The 20,734-nt window shown below is 45.3% G+C and overlaps 4 protein-coding genes and 3 non-coding genes across 8 annotated transcripts; 5 read left to right on the forward strand and 2 right to left on the reverse strand.

Annotated features, from left to right (window-relative positions):
* Positions 1-447: 447 nt before the first annotated feature.
* On the reverse strand, positions 448-3,449 carry dcun1d1 (DCN1, defective in cullin neddylation 1, domain containing 1 (S. cerevisiae)). The gene is made up of 7 exons (XM_068340784.1): positions 3,346-3,449; positions 2,577-2,790; positions 2,271-2,439; positions 1,743-1,873; positions 1,581-1,663; positions 1,038-1,134; positions 448-869 (listed from the first exon to the last, which is right to left on the reverse strand). The coding sequence occupies exons 1-7, from the start codon at positions 3,346-3,348 to the stop codon at positions 793-795; spliced, it is 774 nt and encodes a 257-aa protein (XP_068196885.1). The 5' UTR covers positions 3,349-3,449; the 3' UTR covers positions 448-792.
* Positions 3,450-3,647: 198 nt separating this feature from the next.
* Positions 3,648-5,793, forward strand: setd9 (SET domain containing 9). Its single transcript, XM_068340489.1, has one exon. The coding sequence runs from the start codon at positions 3,683-3,685 to the stop codon at positions 4,523-4,525; it is 843 nt and encodes a 280-aa protein (XP_068196590.1). The 5' UTR covers positions 3,648-3,682; the 3' UTR covers positions 4,526-5,793.
* A 1,541-nt stretch (positions 5,794-7,334) lies between these two features.
* On the forward strand, positions 7,335-12,136 carry eif4a2 (eukaryotic translation initiation factor 4A2). Its single transcript, XM_068340488.1, has 11 exons — positions 7,335-7,428; positions 8,263-8,320; positions 8,412-8,544; positions 8,739-8,878; positions 9,194-9,362; positions 9,455-9,564; positions 9,985-10,128; positions 10,410-10,547; positions 10,629-10,718; positions 10,947-11,026; positions 11,116-12,136. The coding sequence occupies exons 1-11, from the start codon at positions 7,379-7,381 to the stop codon at positions 11,258-11,260; spliced, it is 1,257 nt and encodes a 418-aa protein (XP_068196589.1). The 5' UTR covers positions 7,335-7,378; the 3' UTR covers positions 11,261-12,136.
* Positions 8,587-8,660, forward strand: LOC137612908 (small nucleolar RNA SNORD2). Its single transcript, XR_011038890.1, has one exon. It is a non-coding gene; the product is annotated as a small nucleolar RNA SNORD2 (small nucleolar RNA).
* Positions 9,032-9,105, forward strand: LOC137612907 (small nucleolar RNA SNORD2). The gene has a single exon (XR_011038889.1). It is a non-coding gene; the product is annotated as a small nucleolar RNA SNORD2 (small nucleolar RNA).
* On the forward strand, positions 10,155-10,339 carry LOC137612906 (small nucleolar RNA SNORA81). Its single transcript, XR_011038888.1, has one exon. It is a non-coding gene; the product is annotated as a small nucleolar RNA SNORA81 (small nucleolar RNA).
* Positions 12,137-16,358: 4,222 nt separating the features above from the next.
* Positions 16,359-20,482, reverse strand: LOC137611837 (lactosylceramide 1,3-N-acetyl-beta-D-glucosaminyltransferase A-like). 2 transcript variants are annotated; one of them, XM_068339955.1, is made up of 2 exons: positions 20,212-20,482; positions 16,359-18,798 (listed from the first exon to the last, which is right to left on the reverse strand). In XM_068339955.1, the coding sequence occupies exon 2, from the start codon at positions 18,481-18,483 to the stop codon at positions 17,320-17,322; it is 1,164 nt and encodes a 387-aa protein (XP_068196056.1). In that variant the 5' UTR covers positions 18,484-18,798; positions 20,212-20,482; the 3' UTR covers positions 16,359-17,319. The 2 variants fall into 2 exon arrangements, with proteins under 2 accessions (XP_068196056.1, XP_068196058.1); XM_068339957.1 differs by lacking the exon at positions 20,212-20,482 and adding an exon at positions 19,720-19,868.
* Between the last annotated feature and the right edge of the window lie 252 nt (positions 20,483-20,734).

Below are 20,734 nucleotides of genomic sequence, written 5' to 3' on the forward strand. Positions count from 1 at the left end.
AAGACATCAACCAACAAGGTTTATCACTTATCAATGTGGTTACTACTAATAAAACATAACAAATAGCATTGTTATCCAAATAACCTGATGGCATTTGACTTAATTTAATGCAGTTTTCTTCAGATAAATAAATATCACAGATCCCAAAATATATACTTGTTATTTGTCAAATTTCCTCTATCAACTTATTTCAACTAGTGTATTTACAGAGACAGGCACAGAGGTCTGGTAGTTTTAAAGATACCAAATTGAAACATTTATTTAATCATTAAACATTTGTCTTAAAACAAACAGCATTATGCTTAGAAAATTACAATCAATGATTTATACTGACTTTTTGCACGTATGTATCGTCAAACAGAAACAGAACCAGAAATGCACACTAGAGTATTAAATTTCATGGTTAAAAAGAACACCTCCCCACCCTACCCCCCCCCCCCCCCCCGGTGAGCCTCTGTGTTCGGATTACAAGTCAAAAAGTGTGTCTATCAACCCGCTTCTGAGTGGAGCTCCAACATCAACACGTCGTATTGATTCCTCTCTAATTGGCTTGAGAAGAAACAAAAAAGCCAAATACTTTAGATAAAAGTTCCAAACCACCACATGATGACCAACAAAGAGATATGCCTTTTTATATACGTCAATACACACACATACATAAAGTCTCTGCTGTGTAAAATAGTTCAGTCCTGAGGGTTGAAAAGGCAACATAGTTCTCAGCTCGGTGCTGTCCTCTTGTCCACAGATCGCTCCAGAAAATTCAAACCGATATTCCTTCTGTGAGCGGAAACTTTAAACCGGCGTGCCTTCGGTCCCAATGTGTGGCCGTGCAAACTCCACAAAGTCATCGATAAGGACAGGCCACGCTCCTGGTGAAAACACACACAACTAATTAAATGGTTTTGCTCTGAGCTGAAGACATGATTCTGGATAACTCATTTTTAAATGTTATAAAAAAAACATACTGGGTCCATGTGTGGCATAAACAAGGTGCTTAAATTAATATGCTGGGGAAAAAAAAAAAAAAAAGTACTTGCCTTCTTCATCGTAATTTGACATATCATCTGTGATCGTTGTACTGAAGTCTAGTAAGAGGTTCCAAGTGTCTTTAGGAATTGATTTTTTGTGATGCTCCTGCAGCAGACACAGCAACAGAACATGAAGTGAGGACAGGGTTCCTCATGTTCCTTTATTTACAGCAGCTGATTAACAATGTGTGCAGCATTTCTTAGAACGCTTGCATGTAAAATATATCTGAACAAGGCCACCAGCGGACTGACGTAGTCCTGCTCCAGTGTGTACAACATTCTGACAGCATATCACTACACGCTACACGTGTAAACTGTCACACTAGCTGCTGCCTTACATCTCATGCCTCTTAATGCTTGTGGAATGCTGGCTTACTTTAAAAACTATACAGTGGAGCGGTGCCATGCACCCATTGTTTTGTTCAGTGTAAATAAATGCAGCATGAAGAACTGTCTTGGTGTCTTGGTGACTCCACCAATCTGTGGTAAACATTGACTAACAGCTGGATTTGGTGGGGTTGTGTGTCTTCGGAGTGTGTTTATCAAACTCACAACTAAAAATCTGATCCACAGGTCCAGGAACTTGAACCTTCCAGCCAGTACTAACTTCCAATAAGCAATAGCCATTTCTAAATCTGCAAGAAAAACACAAACAGGTTGATGAACAGTCAGCAAACAAAAAACTTATTATGACAAATATTGGAAGATTCTTACCCAAACCTTTCTGTCCAGGATTCTTTGCAAAATTAAATGTAAACTGGTAAAAGTCCTTAAATTTCCCATGGTCTTTTAACTCTTGCTCCATTTTAGGTAGCTGAGCTTTTAGCTTGTCTATGCTATCACACCTAGGAAATGAGGCAGACAAACAGCATAGTTTGGACAGTGAAGTAGATTAGCTTGCTTTGTAAAACTAAAACTAATGACACTAGTGTACAGAATTGCTTTATCGTCACTTTGCCAAAGTGACAATCATTATATATTTGACAATTTCCAAACAAAGCCTCCAAATCAACAAGCAATTTTTGCAAGACATCATGAGTATATGAAATATTTCATTGTTCAAATTAGGCGTTGTGTTTGTATTAATGTCAATATATTTGAATGGATCAATTTACATTTACAAGCTAAACAAAGTATTGTTTTGTTTACATTTAATAAACCCTAAAGAGCTCATTGAAGGAATATTTAAACAAGTCAGTGCTCACAAAAAAATAACGTGATCATCTGATCATAACGTCTCACCCCTGCTCCGACATGCCTTCCATGAACTCCTGCTTTGAGAACTCGCACTGCGTTGCTGCTCTGAACTTCCACGCTATGAGGAGGACACTAATACTGGCAGGGTGCAGAGTCAGGTCATCACAAAACTGCTGGATCCCATCAACGCCAATCTTGTTGTCATCATGAGGATCTGAGAATAACCAATTGAAGGATGATTTGAGTAGAGATTTAACGCCGAATAGAAACAAAGTTTTAATTTCAGGAGTTTATTAATTTAAATAGAAGAAAATATGAGAGGCAGAACATGAAATTGAGTGATTTCCAGACCTCTATATCTGTTGTATAGCTGCTCAAGCTTCTTCTTGTCTAAGGCCCCCTTTAGATTTGGAACATAGAGTTCTGGAGTTTGGAAAAACTTGTCTGTGGCAACATCTAGTTTCCAGTCATTCTGCGACAGACAGGTCAGTGCAGTCTTCTCGTTCGACTGGGTGAAAATCATGAACTGACGAATCTTATCCTTCTGTGAGGACTTCAGCTTGTTCTGCACAGAAACACAAGGCACCTGTTGTTCATACAATTATAACATGCACTAAGGTCAAGAGAATAAAGAGCAACCTGAACATATATTGACAATATAGTCAGTGAAATATTCTAACTTTATGGTCAAAAAACAATCATCCTGAATTTGACAGAATAACTAAGGTTTGGCTACACTGACCACACATTACACAACTAGCTAAATCAAGCTAACTTGACAGCAGACATGTAAAATAGAAGTCTTTGCATTTATAAACACCGAAAAAACACCGTAACAAAATAAAAACATGTCCATAAACAACTCATTAACAACATTTCTCTGGAACATTAAGCTAATGTTGTTTGAATTGTGTTGGAAGCTAACAGGACTGTTTAGCTAGCTGAGCTAATCTCACCGTGCGCTACTTAAGCTAATGCTAACGTCAAGCGTTTTCGTAGCATAAAGGGCATTAAAAAGTAATTACCCCGGTGTCGTTAGTATGTTGAACATGACATGAGTAATATATTATTCTGTTAATGTTTGCGTTCTGTGATCGGAATAAAAAAAGTGAAATCTTACCATGTTTGTCTTTGCCCGACTACCTTTCCTCCCATCCAGCTGGCTAGTGTATATTAAGTTTTTACAAGTACTTCCGGTTTATAGATCGCTTTCAAAAATAAAAGTACAACCTTAGTCATTTTTAGCTATTTCACATATTAGGATGTCATTGTGAATTATGATAATAATATTATGACCTGTTCTACAGATTTATTACTGAGGATAACCTATCAAAAAGCAGTTGCACCGATAGTTTAGACATCTACTTTTATTTTGAAAAAATCTAACTAGAAGTGACGTAAGAAGTGAGAAAAAAATGTTTTCGTCCTGTTCGCCTCGACAGGCGTCAACTCCTCGGATGTTTGGAGCAGTTTTAGCCAGATTACGCAGCAAATGGAAGTCGTACAGGTACAGGTTTGTGCCGTGGGTCGTCCTGAACCTGTCTAAAAACGAGAAAACGCTGCGTCATGTCACAGAACGCTCCAGAGACAAACTGGTACCGGATGAGCAGGTTTCACGGAGTTTACTGCGCCTCTTCTGGAGTCTCCACCGGAGCCATTACGCACGGATCCAACCCCTCCAAAGTCACTTTCCCAGGCGGATACGTGATGAAGACGATCGGGATCGAGGAGATCCGGATGAATCCATGTTCCAGACTCTCGGATTCCGCATTTCCAGGAAGCCCAGCACTTTGCCGTCCGCGGGATGTGGAGTTTTCGTCACCAAGGGGTGCGTTCCAGAAGGAGCGCTCGTTGCCATGTATCCCGGGACGATCTACCAGGTGTACGAGCCCATCCTGCTGCAGTCCATCCGCAACCCGTTCGTGTTCAGGTGCATCGACGGCGTCCTGGTGGACGGGAACGACCGGGGCATCTCCAGGATGGTGTTCCGGTCGTGCAGCGGCAGGGACGCGGTCGGGCCTTTCTGGATGAGTGACGCCACGTGGTTGACGGATACCCCACGGAACCCACTCGCTGTGGGTCAGTATGTGAATAACTGCTCCAACCAGAGGCCGGCCAACGTCTGCTACCAGGAGTATGACGTCCCGGATCGGTTCCCTGTGGAGCTCCGGCAGTTTCTACCCAACGTCAACTACAGCCAGGACGCACGGAGGCCCCTGCGCTGCGTGGTGCTGGTGGCCCTCAGGGACATTTCAGCAGGAGAGGAACTCTTCTCCAACTACTACACCATTGTACAGTAAAGTTCATGCACACTCCTCTGCTCTGTTTTGATGTCTGCACTCAAGAAAAGATGTGTTTCAAACATTCTGAAGGTGTAACCGCCTGCGAGAAACTTTTTTCTTGAGCACCTCTTTGTGCACTTAGCCTTGCAATAAAGAGAAAACATGTCCAGTTTGGTTTATTCCAATCAAGACATACAAGTATATGTGTGTTTGGTATAGAGTTACAGGTGTATTGGAGAAGGAGCACTGAAGGTTCCAGAAAGCAGGGCGTTACCGGAACAAAATGTTCCTCATACATGTTGAAGCAAGTCTGTCTACATTTTTTGCTTTAACTGCTGGTTGTGTGGTTCAGGTTTCATGAACAGCACCGCTCCAGGCGCTGGGGTGATAATGGGCTGACAGGTAGTTCTATAAGAGCTGAAACCAGCCTGTGTCCCAGTAGAGCCTGTCATTCCAGCAACGAAAAACTAGTTGAAATCCTAAATTAAACATTTGCTTTGTTCATAAACTACTAGTTAAAAGTTAGGACACACCTGCTCATTCAATGGATTTCTTTATTTCCAATATTTACTTTGTAGATTCTCGCTGAAGGCATCAAAACTATGAATGAACCCTTTTTTAAAAATAAATTTTTAAAATTTACTTTATTGACTAAAAAGAACAGGTCCTGTTCTTTTTAGTCCGGATGAATGTCGTTGCGTTTCTTTAGCAGCTCTTTGACCATGAAGGCCTGATTCCTGCTGTGTGTGTGTGTGTGTGTGTGTGTGTGTGTGTGTGTGTGTGTGTGTGTGTGTGTGTGTGTGTGTTTGTGTCTGGGCTCTAATCATTATCTCCTAATGGTGATTCCTCAGGCTGGTGACTCAGACGAACTCGTCCTCAGCAGCAGGTTTTCTCTTCCTGGTTGTCCTCCTGTCAGCCTGTTTTGTGGTGGCTTTTGGTTTTTTATGACGGCTCCTGGGGATGAAACACAGTCCTTAAAGTAATGATGGAGTCTCGCTTCTCTTCACTTTACTGCTGATTCCTATAATATAGATTCAGACAGCTGTCATTTAGGGTAGTCAGCCTGACTTCTGCTCAACACAACTGATGGTCCCGACTCCCTAAAGAGAAAACGTCCACAAATTAGAGCTTGAAAAGACTCACCTGTGAAATAAAAACCATTTCCTGTGACGCTCACTGAAAGAAGGTCAAGGGTTCGAAAGTTGTCCTCAAAGCTAAAGGAGGTCACACAAGGAATCCAAAATATAAATTTTCACTTTTGCTTGTGGAATAATTCCATGTATTTGTGCACCATAGTTTTTTTTTTTTAATTTTTATTTAAAAAATATGAATTAAAAAAAGATTTTTTTAAATATATATTAAAAATATATGAAAAAAATGAATGTAATTTCTTATATAACATATTTTTTTTCACTTTTGCTTGCTGCATAATTCCATGTGCTTCATAGTTTATTTTAATTTTAAAAATTATAGATTAAAAAAATATATGAAAAAAATAAAAATTCTTCTATAAAATACAAATTCTTTCACTTTTGCTTGCTGCGTATGTGTCGTGCTTCATAGTTTGGATGTCTTCAGTGAGAATGTAAAACTAGGAAGTATAAATAAAGAAAAAGCATTGATTCAGGATAATTCAGGTGACATGAACCTGAAGAGACTCTCCTCAAGAGAAACTATTAATTGGTTTGAACCCATCTGTCACTCAGCAGTGATGCTACAGAATCCTTACATGATTGATAAGATGCTTGTTTAGGTCTGAGTGAGATGTTCTACCATCATTCAGGATTTACCACTTAAATCAGATAAATTCAGATCACTCAATCCTGTCATTCAGCTGCAGTGGAAAAAGAATTTCAAGAAAGAAAGAAAAATACTTTAATAATTCCTTTGGGCAAATTATTAATTATTCTTTTTTTTTTTTACATATTACATATATGCGTGTGTGCGCGTTGGAATAATCTTATTGCAAACATGTCTTCTTTCCTTGAGGCTCCCACCAGGAAATCTGTGTTAATTTCTGGTATTTTCCTGATCTAATTCGTAATTCTGATCTCCTCTTCAGATCCAGAAGTCAAAAAGCAGTGGCACACCAGCTGTCAGGACATGTGTTCAACATATTAACAAGGAAACATCAGGTGACATTCAAATACAGACAACACACAATCGTCCCAAAGTGATTGATAAGGGGATTATTTTTCTTCCAAATCTGGGGGCAAAGCTTAGGTCTTTGGTGATTTGTAAATATTCCCTCTGTTGAAACTGTTCTGTGCAGATCAACAAAGTCTAATTCAGGCAGATATGAGAATATGAAATGATGGGAGCTGATAAAGAATTAAAAATATAAGTAGAACAGCTATCACCCCTCAGGGATCAATAAGGTAATCTGATACAAGAATCACTGGTCTTGGACTGGATTCAACATTTCAGGCCTCAGGGAAAATTCTGACGTGTTTAAAATTGTTATGTTTCTCCTTTATGTTGTTCTGACCTTATAATAAGGTGAAGAAACTCCACATATTCTGTCTGACGCTCTCTTTGTTCAGCTGTCCGCATTAATCAGACCCAAATCTATTGCGCGAGGCCAGCGATTGAGATTTGACTTGTCCAGGACGCCGTAGGAACCTGAGCACCGGTCTTTACTGCAATATCATTCCGCAGATAAATCTAGTCCGGATTAATTTTAACGTTTTTTAATCAGTAATTTGGTATGTGGTTTCTGTAATAAATCGTAATTAAAAAGTGTGATAAAATCGCAAGGTTTACCGTGTATGAGTGGACCGCTACGGACCGTTAGCTCTAATGTTGGATGGATGAAAGCAGTCCGAGCGCATAAAGCCAGTTGGCATTGCCATCTGCGATCTTTCCAGTCTCATGCCGAAGCGGGGAACGGACATGTCTTGTGATTCTGCTGATTATAACAGGTAAAATCAGAATTCCACTCACTTTTGGTAATCGATAGTGTGTTTATATTTACTAAAGTTTATCAATCTGGTAAATAATCCACATAATACCGCGTTAGTAATGAATTTATCAGCTGGCTAGGCCCGGGCTCTGTGGTAGTAGTTACCGGGCAGCGGTAGCTTCTGACCGGCTAACATTGTGTTTAAAGAGCCGCGGGAAACTTTTTTTATTCCGTAAAGACCTGATTCTGTTTTTATAAATATGAATTTGTTCCTTTGACTGTGTCGTATTTGAAGACGTAACGGTTGTGTGGATCAGAGTTAGCGGGCCGCTCCGGTGGGGCCCGGCCTTGTCCTCGGGCAGCAGCCCCCACCAGTGCTAACAGGCCCCGACCGTCCGACATGTTGGCTAGCTGGAGCCCAGCTCCATGTTGAGAGACGGGGCCCAACGGAGCCGTTAAGCTGCTCATACCGGGGCTGGCACCGACCGTACCGGGGGGAGCTAGCCGGCCCCGAAACGGGTTTTTTTTTGTTCCTGGTGACGTCAGAAGGAATGTTCGTAGCCTCGGGTAGCCGAAGCTCGCGCGTGGGTTTCGCACGTGCGCCCGAGCGAAACCCCCCCGACCCGGTAACGGGATCCGCTGGGCGTCACCGGGAGCCCCGGAGACCCTCCGGTGGCTTCACACCGGAGGATCGCTCCGGTTTTACCGGCCTTCGTGTGGTCCAGTCGGGTTCAGCCCAAAGGCCACAGGTCACGTGTGAAACCGATGCTCAGGTGTCGTTAGTAATCTGATTACCTGACCACTAGATGGTACATGTATTTATGACAACTAACTAACTACATTTCTGTTATAGCTCAAAAGATCGAGACCATGGGGTCTCAGATGCGATTGAGTCTGATGTCGTCATCGAGGTAAGATCAAGACTGTTAGCTTTGTGTGGGAACAGAAATCTGAATTTATCCCCCAACACTCACTTTATTTCTTTTTTTTTTTTTACTTCAGAGCAACTGGACCGACATTACGGATAATTTTGATGATATGAACCTGAAGGAGACTCTTCTCAGGGGAATATACGCCTATGGTTTTGAAAAGCCATCTGCCATTCAACAAAGGGCGATCATTCCTTGCATCAAAGGTACGGAATTTGTATTAAACGAGGTAGTTTTTGTTCATTTCTGAGTGACGTGATGTTCTACCATCTTTCGGGACTTACCAAATTTATGGGGAGATCTTAATTCCTACTGATCACTCAAATATTGTCAAGCTGTAACAAATGTCGGATTTTTTCTGTGATTTTGGAATAACTTGTCATGGTGTCCTCTCCGTTAGGCTATGACGTCATTGCCCAGGCCCAGTCCGGCACTGGCAAGACGGCCACATTTGCCATCTCCATCTTACAGCAGCTGGACATTGAGCAGAAGGAGACTCAGGCTCTGGTGTTGGCCCCCACCAGAGAACTGGCTCAACAGGTACTTTTCACCTCAGGTCACAAAATCCTCAATGTCTGTAGGAGTAAAGGTCACACTGAGAACAGGACTGAGGTATCTCCTTTTAAAAAACCAGATTAAAACGTAACTTTTTAGGCCTCTATTTAGAAGTTAACTGGCATCGCTGTAGAACCGGGGTGAAATGATGGCATACCATCTTTCGGGACTGACTAAACCTGGAGACTTCCTTGTAACACCACTGATCACTTTGAACGGCTCTACCCTGATGTTGACGCGTCCTCTCGTCTTCTCTGCCAACGTTTTTTTTCTTGAGCTAACTTGTCTCCACCTCCTCAGATCCAGAAGGTCATCCTGGCGCTCGGCGACTACATGGGGGCAGCCTGCCACGCCTGCATCGGGGGGACCAATCTCCGTTCCGAAATACAAAAGCTGCAGGCCGAGGCTCCTCACATAGTGGTGGGAACGCCGGGCCGCGTGTTCGACATGCTCACTAGAGGACATCTGTGTAAGAATCGGCGCTCCCTTTGGTCACTGCTGGCTGAGTGTGGTTTTTAGCAGAAGGATAAGTTGGATCTTTAACGTTCTTGTTCTGCACAGGCCCAAAATATATCAAGATGTTCGTTCTTGATGAAGCTGACGAGATGTTGAGTCGAGGGTTCAAAGATCAGATCTACGAGATCTTCCAGAAACTGAGCACAAACATTCAGGTAAGTTTTGTTCTGGAGCTACAGGAGTGTGTGATCCGGATCGGTCCGTTTCATACAATCTGTTTCATAGCAGGAAGTAAAGTTTGTCTTACACAAAATTAGGCTATTGAACTGGTTTCTTGATGTTCATTGGGCTCTTGTAAATATAATGTTTTAAAACGGGGATCAATCACAGGAGGAGTCGAAATTCCAACACACAGCCTTAAGTAGCAGGTCAAGTAGTCACTACGGTTATTGTTCCTGCAATATTTTGACCTAAAAAGTTTAATTTCAAGACTTAAGTGCTTTTCTGTCAATAAAATAGATTTGTGATTCAGCTGGGTCCTGAGTTTGACATGTTAAAAAAATCCATGTTTAACTGAATTCTTCCGCCCCCCCCTTCCCCTTTCTTGCCTCCTGTGGGGGTAATGTCTCCTCCAGGTGGTGCTGCTGTCTGCCACCATGCCTGCAGAGGTGTTGGAAGTGACCAAGAAGTTCATGCGGGAGCCCATTCGCATCTTGGTGAAGAAGGAAGAGCTGACCCTGGAGGGTATCAAGCAGTTCTACATCAACGTGGAGCGAGAGGTGGGTTCCACTTGGTTCTGCTGCCCCCCTTCTCTCCAAAGCACCCTGCTGGAACTGCAGGAGCCGGGCCCTTTGGGGTCGGGCTCATGTGGGCGTGTGAGCACGGGTACACCAGGGAAGGAGATGAACACACGGCGTCAGCAGTGGGGCTTGGAGGGGACCTCTTTCTGAATGTCCAGTGTCCTCGCTCCCATGACCCCGTGTGACACGTTTGTCTTTAAACGGAAGTTTTAGACGTCAGGTTGAATCCGCGCGGCCTAACCCGTTTGTCGTCCCTTCAGGAGTGGAAGCTGGACACCCTGTGCGATCTGTACGAGACGCTCACCATCACGCAGGCCGTCATCTTCCTGAACACCAGGAGAAAAGTGGACTGGCTGACGGAGAAGATGCACGCCCGAGACTTCACTGTCTCCGCTCTGGTAAGACGCGTTCGCCGGAGGATTCCGTCCCGGATCGGAGGCGCAGATCCGTGTTTTTAAAAAAAAAACGTTTTCCTGCAGCACGGCGACATGGACCAGAAGGAGCGCGACGTCATCATGAGGGAGTTCCGGTCCGGATCCAGCCGAGTGCTGATCACCACCGATCTTCTGGTGAGTGTCTGAGAACGAACGTCTGAACCGGCGCCCAAAATGTGTCTAACGCTGCGACCGTCCCAACGCGACTGAGCGGCAAAAAACGTTCTGGGAGATGAGGGCTCGTTCTCCACAATGGTTTCCTCCGCCTGTAGGAATCCGTTACTTAATAAACGAGCGACATTGAAATATACGCAATGTCTCTGTAACGCTACGTCTCTTTAACGCCACGTCTCGCTTCCGCAGGCTCGTGGGATCGATGTCCAGCAGGTTTCCCTGGTCATCAACTACGACCTCCCCACCAACCGAGAAAATTACATTCACAGGTGGGTTAGCCGTTGCCGTTAGCAGTGCTTTTTTAATTTTGTTGAATTTTTATTTTTTACGTAACGTCTCACCTTCCTTCGCTCCGCAGAATCGGTCGCGGCGGCCGTTTCGGCAGAAAAGGAGTCGCGATCAACTTCGTCACGGACGACGACAAGAGGATTCTGAGGGACATTGAGACGTTTTACAATACGACCGTGGAGGAGATGCCCATGAACGTGGCCGATCTGATTTGAGCCCCCCACCCCCAGAGATTTTTTCCCTTTTTTTTAAAAAAAAAACAAACCGCAGTGAATAGCGATCGTCCACTTGCATTGTGCTTGTATTATTCTGAGGGGAAATAAAACTTCTCAAATGATAAACCTTGGCTCAGAATTTTGGTATGTGTTTAAAAAGTGAGGTGACCATGTCGGTCCCTCCCGGACAGTTGTAGGTTCTAACCTCCACACTCGACTGGTTGGAGCTGCAAAGCCATGGGCTGTGTAAACATAAAGTTCCTTATCAGGTATTTCTTTCCATGTTCAGTTAAGATGTGTGTATTCGATGTTCTCCACCATTTAGTAACTTTCTTGTGGACTAAAAGGTATAAATGCTGTATAAAGTCTGCAAACTATGTTATGCTAACATATGTACGATGTATTGTGGGCCTGCTTATAGAGGCGTTTGTCATGTTATATTATAGATTCACTTGCTTTTTATGTGACTGTTAAATTAAATGTACTTGACTTTTTAACCACCTGCTCTATCAGACTCCCTCACTGGTTGGCCATATTTTGCTGACGTGGTTTTGCCTTCAGCTCATGCTACCCCCCCGCCCCCACCCCCCACTAATTTTCAGCCTCCCCTAACAATTGTATGAATGTCTTAATAAACTGAAATTGCTGTTAAGTGAAGCGGATTCTTTTTGAGTTGTGTTGCAGCTCCGCCTACAGGCGAAGCAGCAGATTACATCCAGCTTTTAGCTTCTGTGATTTTATTCTGAGACAAATTCTATAAATACAAAATAAAGGTTGTAAAGTTCAGTTCATTTTGTTAGTGAGAACATTACCTGATACTAGTGTTGATCTTCTTTCACCCACAGCTTTCCTCTAATACAAATACATGGACAAATATCCTTTGTGTTTGCTTCTTTTTGAAAGTGTGTGTGTGTGTGTGTGTGTGTCTTGTAAATCAGAAATGACTCCAAATAATAAGGAAATGATACTAAAACCTTTGGGAGTCGACACAATTGCATATTTGTCATCTGAGTCAAACCTTTTTGAAATTTTTTTGTGGGAACAAACTGATAAATCCTGCAAATAAAAACATTGTTGACCTATGGGTCAAACCGGGTCACACGCTGCTCCCTTCATAAATGTCCCAACTTAAACCGATCCTAGAGGTCTGAATTGAGCTCAGAATTCTAATCATCTGTCAAGTTTTATTCTATTGTTGCAGGAATCTCCATTTAAACGACAAAACTTTGATGATTAGAACGTCTGGGAACTGAAAAACCAACAGATCCTGCAGATATCTCACTTTTCTCTCTGCATCGACTTCACGAACGAAACGGTGTCACATTTCACCAGGCTGACGGTTAGTTTGTGGTCACGGTTAGATTGGGGGGGGGGGGTTCTCGTCCTAGCTTCCTGTGTGTGTGTGTGTGTGTGTGTGGTGGTCGTGTGGTGACTGAACCATTGCTGTCTGGAAATCATTGCTGCTTCATGTCGGCTCCTAAACGCTCCTTTTTCCCACGTTGTGGTGGAAGCAGTGAGTCATTCAGACAAGAACGCACAGAATCACATTTTCCATTTGAAACTTCAACAAAACTTTCATGGTTTTACACACAGTTAAGGTGACCTAAACACACACACACACACACACACACATCATGTGGCCTAATTTGAACGAGACTCTCCTTTTAATCTCGCTGTGGTTCAGCTTTAGATTGTTTTGTGATTCGTCACAAGCTAAACTAAGCTAACGGTCCCCTATAATAAACTATTAAACTATTGTTTTCATTGGTTTATTCTCTCCAATCAGAAAACAGCTGATAAATCCTCCCCTTCGATTCACATCAGTCTCTTTCCAAAGTATTTTAACAAGCTGTAGTTTTACCCGCTGGGGGGGTCTCGGCCTTCAGCCTTCAACTATATTTAGACTTCAATACAAATATTTATATTCCATTAGCGATGCCTCCGTTGTCCTGACGTCTCCTCCTGAGCACCAGACGACTGAATCCAGTCAGATATCCAACGTGATTTTATTCTAGGGTCTTATTCTGGTGTTTTTGAAGCTCGTCTAAATCTTTGGTGTGAATTCTTGTTCTTCACTCGCTTCCGTGGAAACAGGACAGCTGCTGGGAGCACAGCTAATCCAGGGGACGTCACATTTATGGATGAGTTGCCATAAATAAACCTAAAGACAGCCAGTGGAGGAGAGGTGAGGAGAGGCCGACGGCGTGACCTCGGCCTGAGTCAGTGCAGGAAACTAAAAGCAGCTTCTGAAACGGAGGTGGATTCATCATCTCCACCAGAACACAGAAGGAAACTCCACAGCGTCAGATTACAGTGGATTACTCATTCTGACTCCAATCCCACATGGTCACATGACAGCAGCCTGACGAGTTCCTCCCATCAGATGACATAACCAATGTCATGTCGTGTTCCTCTTTCTTCAGGTGAAAACGTTACGCAGCTCTCAGAGCAGAAGTAGCTTAATAATCCCGAGGGCCTTGAACTCATCACGAGTTCAGCAGACTGATTGGATCATCTCCTGCTCGGAGTCGTGCGCCTCTGGGCTAATTATTTTACTGCACTGTTATTACATTACGTTGTGTTCTTGTACGTCATTGTCTCGTTCCCCCTTGAGGGACTCACAAAGATCCAAAGATCCATCTTGAGTTGAAGGTCGGTTCTACGATCTGACGACTCATATCTCGGATTTTACTCGAATGCGGAGCAAAAATCTGTCTCGTATCTCAAATGACTCGTATCTTGAGGTACTTGTGTACTTTAACTGTACCATACTTGCAGTTTTCTCGTTTGCGTGCGTTCTTTGTGTCTTTGGTGCACATTTTTTGACAGGCACGTCCCAGGAACACAAGTTTGCAATGCAAACACACACAGTAATAAAAATATCTACAGTGGATATAAAAAGTCAACACACAACCTGTTCAAACACTGTTTTTGTGATGTAAAAGAACTAAATCAAGACAAATGATTTCACACCTACTTCACAACCAGGTTATTTGAAGTTTTTTTTAATATGTTTTTGCTTAAAGGTTTCAGTTTGTTTTTGTACATGTTAAAGGTCACATTAAAGGTGGAAAAAGGTGTGAATTGTTCTTGAGGTCGTCCTCGTCCTTCCATCAGAGCAGCACGGCGGCGCAGCGGTAACGCTGTCGCCTCACAGCCAGGAGGTCAGGGGTTCAAACCCCACTGAGGACCTCTCTGTGAGGAGTTTGCATGTTCTCCACGTGTCTGGTGGGTCCAAAAACATGCGCATAGTTAAAGTTAACATGATAGTAGGTGTGAAGGAGGGTGTGAGGACACACCCAGGGGGGGTCATTGTAGTGGGAATTGGTTCTAAACCTGTTTACACAAACATTTTGGTCGTTTCCTCCACCTGTGAACCCATGAACACAAGTTCCAAACCAGATCCCAGCAGCTGAAGGTTTAGCTCAGAGAGATGAGAGGAGGAACTCAGATCTGAGGTTGTGGGTTCAAATCCCACCCTTCTTATCATTTTTCAGGCTGTTTCCTGAACGACGAAGACAAATACGCCCGGAGAAAAGGTGTGAGCGTGAAGGAATCGGTAGCGTGGTGGGTTAGCCCGTAACCATTTGAGCCCCCGGTGTCACATTCATGTCCCAACCCAGCGCTGCAGGTTCTGGATCAAACTGTGTCTCGCAGTAACGAGGCCCGGGGGGGGCCGTGTCCCCTCCGCGTTGTCTGGACTATAGAAAGAGGGGGTTATGGAGCCCTGAGCCAGAAATGGCTGACCTTTTACTGCTGTTATCAGCATACATTAAATGTATTGTAATCGGTGCGTTAGCTGCCGCCAGGCGAAGAGCGTTCCGTTTCAGTTTTTGTGAGGTGAAGTAACGTCTACTAGTAGACTGAATAAGAACCTCTCTGGGATCTTACAGCGAAAAAGGTCTTGGACGTTAACTTCCTGCTGGACTGACCGACCCTTCTGTCGGGTCCAGGAGCTCGTAGACTCTGTCTGCAGCTCTCTCTCATCAACTTCCCTGAAAACAACAAAGCAAACAAGTTAAGAAACCCAACTAAGTGAGGAGGGCCGCATCCGGCCCGCGGGCCATAGTTTGGGGACCGCTGCTCTACAGGATCCACCAGTTCCAGGATGGATTGCCGTTACAACCCAGATCGTTAGAAAGAGTTGTAACAAGAAGAAACCGATGTGAAAGGGTTAACGTAAAAATATTTAATAAACCAGGGATTATTTTAATCCCTAGACGGGGTAAAGGTTTACAAGATTACTAAAGGGCCAAAGGAAGCGGCTCAATCAGAGGAACAGAAACAAAACATCGCAACTCGAGAGACCAAACACAGCAAACTGTCGGCTAGGAAACAGCCCCCCCCCGTCTGAACAGCTGAAGACGATTTGAGGGCTCCCGCTCTGATTGAGGGTCTGGGATTGGAGAACACGCTGCACCAATCAGGAGCTGGGAAGGGAACAGGTGGAGTGGGCGGAGCCAGGACTGAAGCATTGTGAGGAGGGAACCAAACAGAAATACAAATTAAGTTTGTTTAGTTTTTATATTCTATCATCGGCTAAACTCAATCCTTTCTTGAATACGCTTCTAGCGTATATTCTGTTTTTACCTTTGGTATGCATAAATGTCATGTTGGGATGCACAGTTTTTTCTTGAAGCGCATCCCAGGGATGCACTACTTTCTGGAGGTAACATGAACTCTGTACTTGTGATGTGAAATAAAAAACGTAAATGTGAGTGTGATGTCAGCGTGTGGTCGACCTTCCTGTTCTGCTTCTGGGCAGGAAGGTCGACCACAGCAGGATGAACGTTGCTTCAGTTCTTAGAATCCAGGTCCTTCTGTTTCTCTGGTGACGAAAAAAATACTTTTACTTTCATTTTATGGCTTTAACTCAAGTAAAAGTTATCATAAATTTTAAAATCTTTCAGTGTTATTTTGGATAAGCACGCTCTATGATGTCTCTAATTAACACTAGAAATTTTTTACTAGAAGATTAGAATTAATGTGAGATTTTCTGGAAATCTGTAAAACCAATGAAAACGTGTGATGAAACCTGTGAAACTTTCCACAATTTCTCTTTTTCTTTCTGAATAGAAGTTTCCAGACCAACAATCAGTCATTGTCGACTCCAATAAAGAAAGACACGCTTTCACTTTTGGAGATTTGATTTTAATTAAAACACATTTATCACAAAAAGAATTACAAAAAACCTCATATAAAGAAAACGATCAGCTTTGAACACGCGGTTGCTCGTTATTTTAGCACAGGAAATGCAGACATGTTTCCTCCACCAAGTTAGCTCAGTTTAAGCGTTACACAAAAACTGCATGACAAATTTTCAAAACGTTGGTAGGCATGGTCGGGCTTGTGGTAAGAAAGAACCCGTTAAATTTAGTGGTTGATTTTGGGGAACTGGGCAGATTGGGACCTTTATCTCATTAGAATTACTCGACATGGCTTCATCTGCTACCATCTACCTGTGAACAACGTTGCTACGAACGACGGACGTGGTAACGACGGATTTGCGAGACATAGACCATCAAGTTCCTGAAGTGGGTCCGAATTAAGATCAACGGTACTCTAGATATCTCAGCTTTTTTTGGAATCCTGGATTCAGGCTTATTTAAGTCGGGCTGGATTCAGGCTTATTTAAGTCTACATTTGTAGATCTGAGCTAAACTGACTCAGCAGCAACGCCAGAATGAGTTTGTTCTACTTTTGACACCAATCACCACAAAGCTTCACAGAGTGTCTGCCTGCCGCTGACGGAGGTGATGGGAAAGACTTTGGCAACCGTTTGGCGTTTCAGAACGGTAGAAAGAGTCGACCTTTCGTCGACTCTTCCTGGACTGACGTAGAAGAACGATACGTCAACAATAAAAATCGACAACAGCATCTTTGGAACGCATTCGCTCGACACAAGCCAGAGGTCATCGATTTGTTACAACAAACTCGAATCTCTTAGCCTCTCAAAACGCAGAACGAATGTTCGAGTGAATGGCACGGGGCGTCCGACTGCAAGGACTGAGGTAATATTCGCGGGGTGCACCTCACCCTGTCGCGCGCTAACGGTACGGCTACGAGTAGGCCGCTTTGCAGGGGTAGGTGTTGAAGTTATACGGCCTACAGAGGAGATAGGTCTTCACTGCGGTGCAGTACAACCTCCCTACGAGCCCGGAGGTCCTCTGCTTGACCCGCGGGCTCGTCGCCGCCTCCCACAGGTCGTAGATGTCCTCTACGTGACCGTGTGAGGTCATCATCTGGTCGTAGATACACTGGTGGTAGGGGGCTTTGCCCTCACCTGAGAAAAAAATGTGTTCCTGGGGGGACACGCCAACGGCATTGGCGCAGATGCCCATGAACACATCGTCTATGTACAGAGAGGCGTTCAGGGTCAGCATGGCTTGGTAGATTTTGTCGGCGACGTCTCCGGACACCACATACCCGGCCCCGGCGGTGTAGTCTGGGTAGGACAACCACTGGTACATCTCAAAGGAAACGTAGTACTTGCTGTCTTTCCTGCGTATGGGCGGCGCCCCCCTGTGCACTCGTCCAATCCAGAAGTCAGTCACGCCTTTGCTCTTGGCGTCCTGCAGGTAGCTCACCAGGTTGGGCATGTGGACGAAGACGTCGTCGTCGGCCGTCATGAGGAAGCGGGCGTGGGCGCAGCACCTGTGCGTCCAATGGAACTGCAGGATCAGCTTCAGGGTCAGGTTGTGGAAGGAGTCCAGGAAGTCTTGCTGGATCATGTCGCCGTGGAGACGGTCCTCGTCGGCAAGATGCTCCTGGAAGCCGACGCCGCTCCTCTTGCTCCACGACGGCTCTTCCTCTTTGGTCGGAGGTGCCCCCAACACAAACAGCACCTTGACGGTCACCCCCAAATGGTTCTGGATGTAGGTCTCGTTACCCCAGGTGGACCTGATGGCGTTCCGCCTCTCGATGTTCTCCGGTGACGTTTTGACCAGTAGCAGGAGAAGGACATCCTGGCCGGCGCACTTGTCTGGATGATCCAACAGGTAGCGGAAGTCGCTGAAGACTCTGGCCTGCTGGCGCGAGATGGTGAGACTCCTGTTGACGTAGACGAAACGGTTGCTAAGGTAACGGTAGGAGTAGGACTTGACGTGGCTGACCACCCGGTTGTCCAGCTGCTCCCAGCAGAGCATCACCAGCGACAGCACCAGACAGGTGGTCATCAGCTGCACGCACTGGCGTTTGTTGATCCGACGGAAATTCACAAACATCCTGGAATGTGGTGGCGATCAAGGCGCGGTTGGCGGCGGCAGCGTTGGGGGTGATGGTAGAGGTGGTGCTGGGGAGGACGAAGGGGAAGGAGACACACTGGTGGTGGCGCTGTGGAGATGGAGAGTACCAGTCCGCTGCCTCGGAGCAACACTTGGCGGCTCTTCCATTCTAGACTGTCCACATTCAGCGGGATGCTCACGCGGCGCTCTGAGTCACCGGGGCTGCTGGGAAACGCCCTCCATTGCAGCAAAAAATCACTCACACTCAGTGACCCAGCAGCCGGAGACGCATCCTCCACCCGCCAGGCTCGCGTCCTGAAATGGAGAGACGGGAGAGAGCGTTTGATTGGATGGATGTCCGGTTGGAGTACACACCAAATCTCTGCTCCGGATAATAAAGTGTGTGTTTGCCAAGTCTCTTCCATATAAGGAAGCAAAACAATGACAGACACTTCTCTGTTCTGATCCCTGATTGGCTCTCAAGAGCCTCTTTTCATGTTGATTATTAATCTGACGATAAAGGAATCAATGATGGTCTTACGCGGTCGGACGTGAACTTGGCATTTGCCTGAACCCACTGATTACATTTAGCTGGAAAGTTCAAAGTTAGAGCGTGGGGTGAAGACGAGGGGTTGGGGGGTGGGGTGAGGGGTACGGGTAGGGTGGGGGTTCTGAATGCAAAAGCCAACACAGCAAATGTGGAACGCGGCCCATAATGGAGGGGTTTAAGGTGCAGACCCACTGAAATCGCTGAGAGTCATGGAAAGCGTTGGACACAATGGACGGCGTCAGATTAGCTCGGCGGCACAATAAGGGACCAGGATAGCCTGCTTCCGATTGGGGCGGACTGGCACCGGGGGGGTCACGACTCCCACGCAGCTTTTCAAACCTCATTGGACGGTCAATCCTGATGAGGTCCCTTCTCCCTGGCGTGACACGACCAGACTCTTCCTGGTTCACCAACACCAGCCAGGTGTTTATCGCACCCTTCACCTTTATAACCCCCCCGTCATAAAGCATGAGCCTGTTCTACTCTGGGGTTTTATAGGCTTTTACTGCCCCACATGGAGATAAGCTGCCTACCTGCTGGATGACGCTCACATGACGATCCTGCTGTGGTCAAACTGGTTTCACCCCCATTAAAAGACTATCTTACGTCTATTTATCTCACAAACGGCTCCTAGTTAAGTCGACCGCGGGAGGTCAGAGGTCATCTAGGCAGATTTGTGGTCTTACCTCACAATGCTGCCCTCGTAACACTGGAATACCACCTTAAAAAGAGCACTAGGAACTAGTCTGCCTCCGGACGAGGCTCAGAACCCTGAAATGCTCCTCGGTGTTGCTGCCAACAGATGTTGGAACTTCCAGCAGCCCTTTTAAGGAGAAACATTCCCACCCAACGTCTTTTTTTTTTTTTTTTTTGCCTGCTCTAGTTAGCATCACTCGCACCCATCAGTTGGAGATACCCCCGTCAGTTCCTCATCGATGTCCCACTTCTGTTGCACACAGTTTGCATCGCATTGTAGTCTTTGCAGGAAGAGACTCTACTTCCTGAAAACCGCTAGATGCTACATGTGAGCCGGTTCAGGTCTGTCTGAAAGCCAACCGCCCCCCCAGCATACTTCTAAAGTCACGGTTAGTATAAATAGATTGTAAAGTCGAGCGGGTTGGGGTGGGGGGAGTGAAAGTGAGAGACACCATCACCCGGTCGATCTCTCCAACACTCACCGGCGAAGGAAAAGACCCTGAAGGCAACAGTTTTCTCTCCACGCCGACGATCCTCCGCGCTAAGTTTACATTTCATCCAGATGACAGGGTGTGTGTGGGGGGGGGGAAACGCCCGGCGGGAGGGGGGCACGGATCCCCCGGTGAGCAGACGAACCCCTCTCGGCGCGTCCGTCAGAGACCGTCCAGGAGGGAGGGAGGGTTCTGTCTCCTGTCCGGCGGCGGCGGCCCCCCCTGACTGAGTCTGTGGACTGTGAGTTGTGTGTTAGTGTGGCAGTTGCCTTGGTTCTCTCTCTGCCCTCCCTTTCTCTTTCAGCAGGAGTGTGTGTGTGTGTGTGTGTGTGTGTGTGTGTGTGTGTGTGTGTGTGTGTGTGTGTGTGTGTGTGTGTGTGTGTGTGGAGGGGTGGCCGCAAAGTGCTAGCAGGGAGGGAGGGGTAGGCAGGGCTGAAGAGGCTCCGCCTGAGCTTTATCTCTGGGATGGGTTTGTGCATCACGCAGAGAAACTGATTCACGCTAAACGATAAAA

This window comes from Antennarius striatus, chromosome 18 (assembly GCF_040054535.1).
Source record: "Antennarius striatus isolate MH-2024 chromosome 18, ASM4005453v1, whole genome shotgun sequence".
NCBI lineage: Eukaryota > Metazoa > Chordata > Actinopteri > Lophiiformes > Antennariidae > Antennarius > Antennarius striatus.